General features: G+C 51.2%; 1 protein-coding gene across 1 annotated transcript; it reads right to left on the bottom strand.

Moving 5' to 3' along the window:
* Window positions 1-7: 7 nt before the first annotated feature.
* LOC108643908 (TOX high mobility group box family member 4-like) lies at window positions 8-1,119 on the bottom strand (the record flags this gene model as incomplete). Its single annotated transcript, XM_018088193.2, has 2 exons — window positions 8-197; window positions 1,051-1,119. Coding segments are annotated over 2 exons (259 nt in total), but the record flags the coding sequence as incomplete, so codon positions are not given.
* Between the last annotated feature and the right edge of the window lie 1,139 nt (window positions 1,120-2,258).

Here is a 2,258-nt window from a genome sequence, read left to right as displayed (position 1 = left end):
ATGATGCCCGGGGGGAGCCCCACGGGCAGCTCCAGGGCCCCGACCCCGTAGGGGGGGGGCGCGAAGGGGGGCTCGGGGGGCCCCCCCGGCTCCGCCAGGTCCTCGAAGTGCCCCACCACGGCCAGGGAGGGGTCGGACTCCAGCGGGATGGGCGGGATCTCGAACTCCTCGTCGCCCAGGCTGGGCGTGTGGAACGTCTGGGGGGGGGGGAAACAGCCAAAATCAGACTCTTTCGCCCCAAAATCAGAGTTTTGGCCCCAAAATCGGCATTTTTCGCCCCAAAATCATCATTTTTCGCCCCAGAATTGGCCCTTTTCACCCTGAAATCGGCATTTTTCGCCCCAGAATCGGCCCTTTTCACCCCCAAATCAGACTTTTTTGCCCCAAAATTGGCATTTTTCACCCCAAAATCAGACTTTTCAACCCTAAAATCAGACTTTTGGTCCCAAAATCAGCATTTTTCGCCCCAAAATCGGCTCTTTTCACCCCCAAAATCAGATTTTTCAACCCTAAAATCAGACTCTTTGTCCCAAAATCAGCATTTTTCACCCCAAAATCATCATTTTTCGCCCCAAAATGATCATTTTTCGCCCCAGAATTGCCCCTTTTCACCCCCAAATCAGACTTTTTCACCCCAAAATCGGCCTTTTTCACCCCAAAATCGCTCCTTTTTACCCCAAACCAGGTTTTTTTCACCCTGAAATCTGCTTTTTTTTTTGGCCTCAAAATCAGACTTTTTTGCCCCAAAATTGGCTCTTTTCACCCCAAAATCAGACTTTTTTGCCCCAAAATTAGCCTCTTTCTCCCCAAAATTGGGCCTGTTCACCCCAAAAAGGACCATTTGAGGGCATTTTAGGCCCATTCTGAGCCACTTTGGACCATTTTGAGCCACTTTAGGACCATTTTGAGCCACTTTGGGTCCATTTTGAGCCACTTTACACCCATTTTGAGCCACTTTGAGCCCATTTCGAGCCCCTCCAGGCCCCCTGGCAGGGTGTGACTCCCCCAAACCCATGTTTTCCCCCCAAAATGGGGGCTCTGGGCTCTCACCTCGGCCCCGCTGAGGAAGGGGTGCGAGGCCTCCGTGATGGCCAGGTAGTTGTCGCTGCCTCCGGGGAACTGGGGGGGACAAATTCACACCTTAAAAACTGGTTTTCCCCTTTTTCTCCACCTTTCCTCACACTTTTCCCCTCACACTTTTCCCCCTCGACCCCCTTTCCTTCATTTTCCCCCTCACGTTCTTCACCCCCTTCACCCCAAAGCCCCTCTAAGACTCCTTTTTTCCTGCCTTTTCCCTCATTTTTCTGCCTTTTCTCCCCATTTTCCCCTCACATTTCCCCCCAAATCCCTTTTTCCCCCATTTTCCTCCACTTTTCCCCTCACACTTTTCCCCCTCGGCCCCCTTTCCTTCATTTTCCCCCCATTTTTCCCCTCACATTCTTCACCCTAAATCCCTTCCAAGACTCCATTTTCCCCCATTTACCCCATTTTCCTGCCATTTTCCTGCCTTTCCCCCATTTTCCCCTCATATTTCCCCCAAATCCCTTTTTTCCCCCATTTTCTTCCATTTTCCCCTCACACTTTTCCCCCTCGACCCCCTTTCCTTCATTTTCCCCCCATTTTTCCCCTCACATTCTTCACCCTAAATCCCTTCCAAGACTCCCTTTCCCCCCTTTTTCCTGCCTTTTCTCCCCATTTTCCCCTCACATTTCCCCAAAAATCCCTTTTCTCCCCATTTTCCTGCCTTTTCTCCCCTTTTTCCCCTCACATTTCCCCTCAAATCCCTTTTTTTCCCCATTTTCCCCCACTTTTCCCCTCGCACCCCGTTCCTTCCATTTTCCCCCCTTTTTCCCCTCACCAACTTGTCCCCCTTCACACAACCAGGCCCTCAAGACTCACCTTTTCCGTTTTCCCCGATTTTCCATGCTTTCTCCCCGGATTTTCCCGCCTTTTTCCCCATTCCCCTCGCATTTCCCCCCAAATCCCTTTTTTCCCCATTTTCTTCCATTTTCCCCTCACACTTTTCCCTCTCGACCCCCTTTCCTTCATTTTTCCCCCTTTTTCCCCTCACAAACTTGTCCCCCACTTCACCCTAAAGCCCCTCCAAGACACCCTTTTCCCGCCTTTTCCCTCATTTTCCTGCCTTTTCTCCCCTTTTTCCCCTCACATTTCCCCTCAAATCCCTTTTTTTCCCCATTTTCTTCCATTTTCCCCTCACGCTTTTCCCCCTCAACCCCCTTTCCTTCATTTTCCCCCCT

This window comes from Manacus vitellinus, unplaced genomic scaffold (assembly GCF_001715985.3).
Source record: "Manacus vitellinus isolate BGI_N305 unplaced genomic scaffold, ASM171598v3 ctg7180002429856_pilon, whole genome shotgun sequence".
Lineage (NCBI taxonomy): Eukaryota > Metazoa > Chordata > Aves > Passeriformes > Pipridae > Manacus > Manacus vitellinus.
Note: the sequence above shows the minus strand (reverse complement) of the source record. Positions and strands in the feature narration are given on the sequence as shown.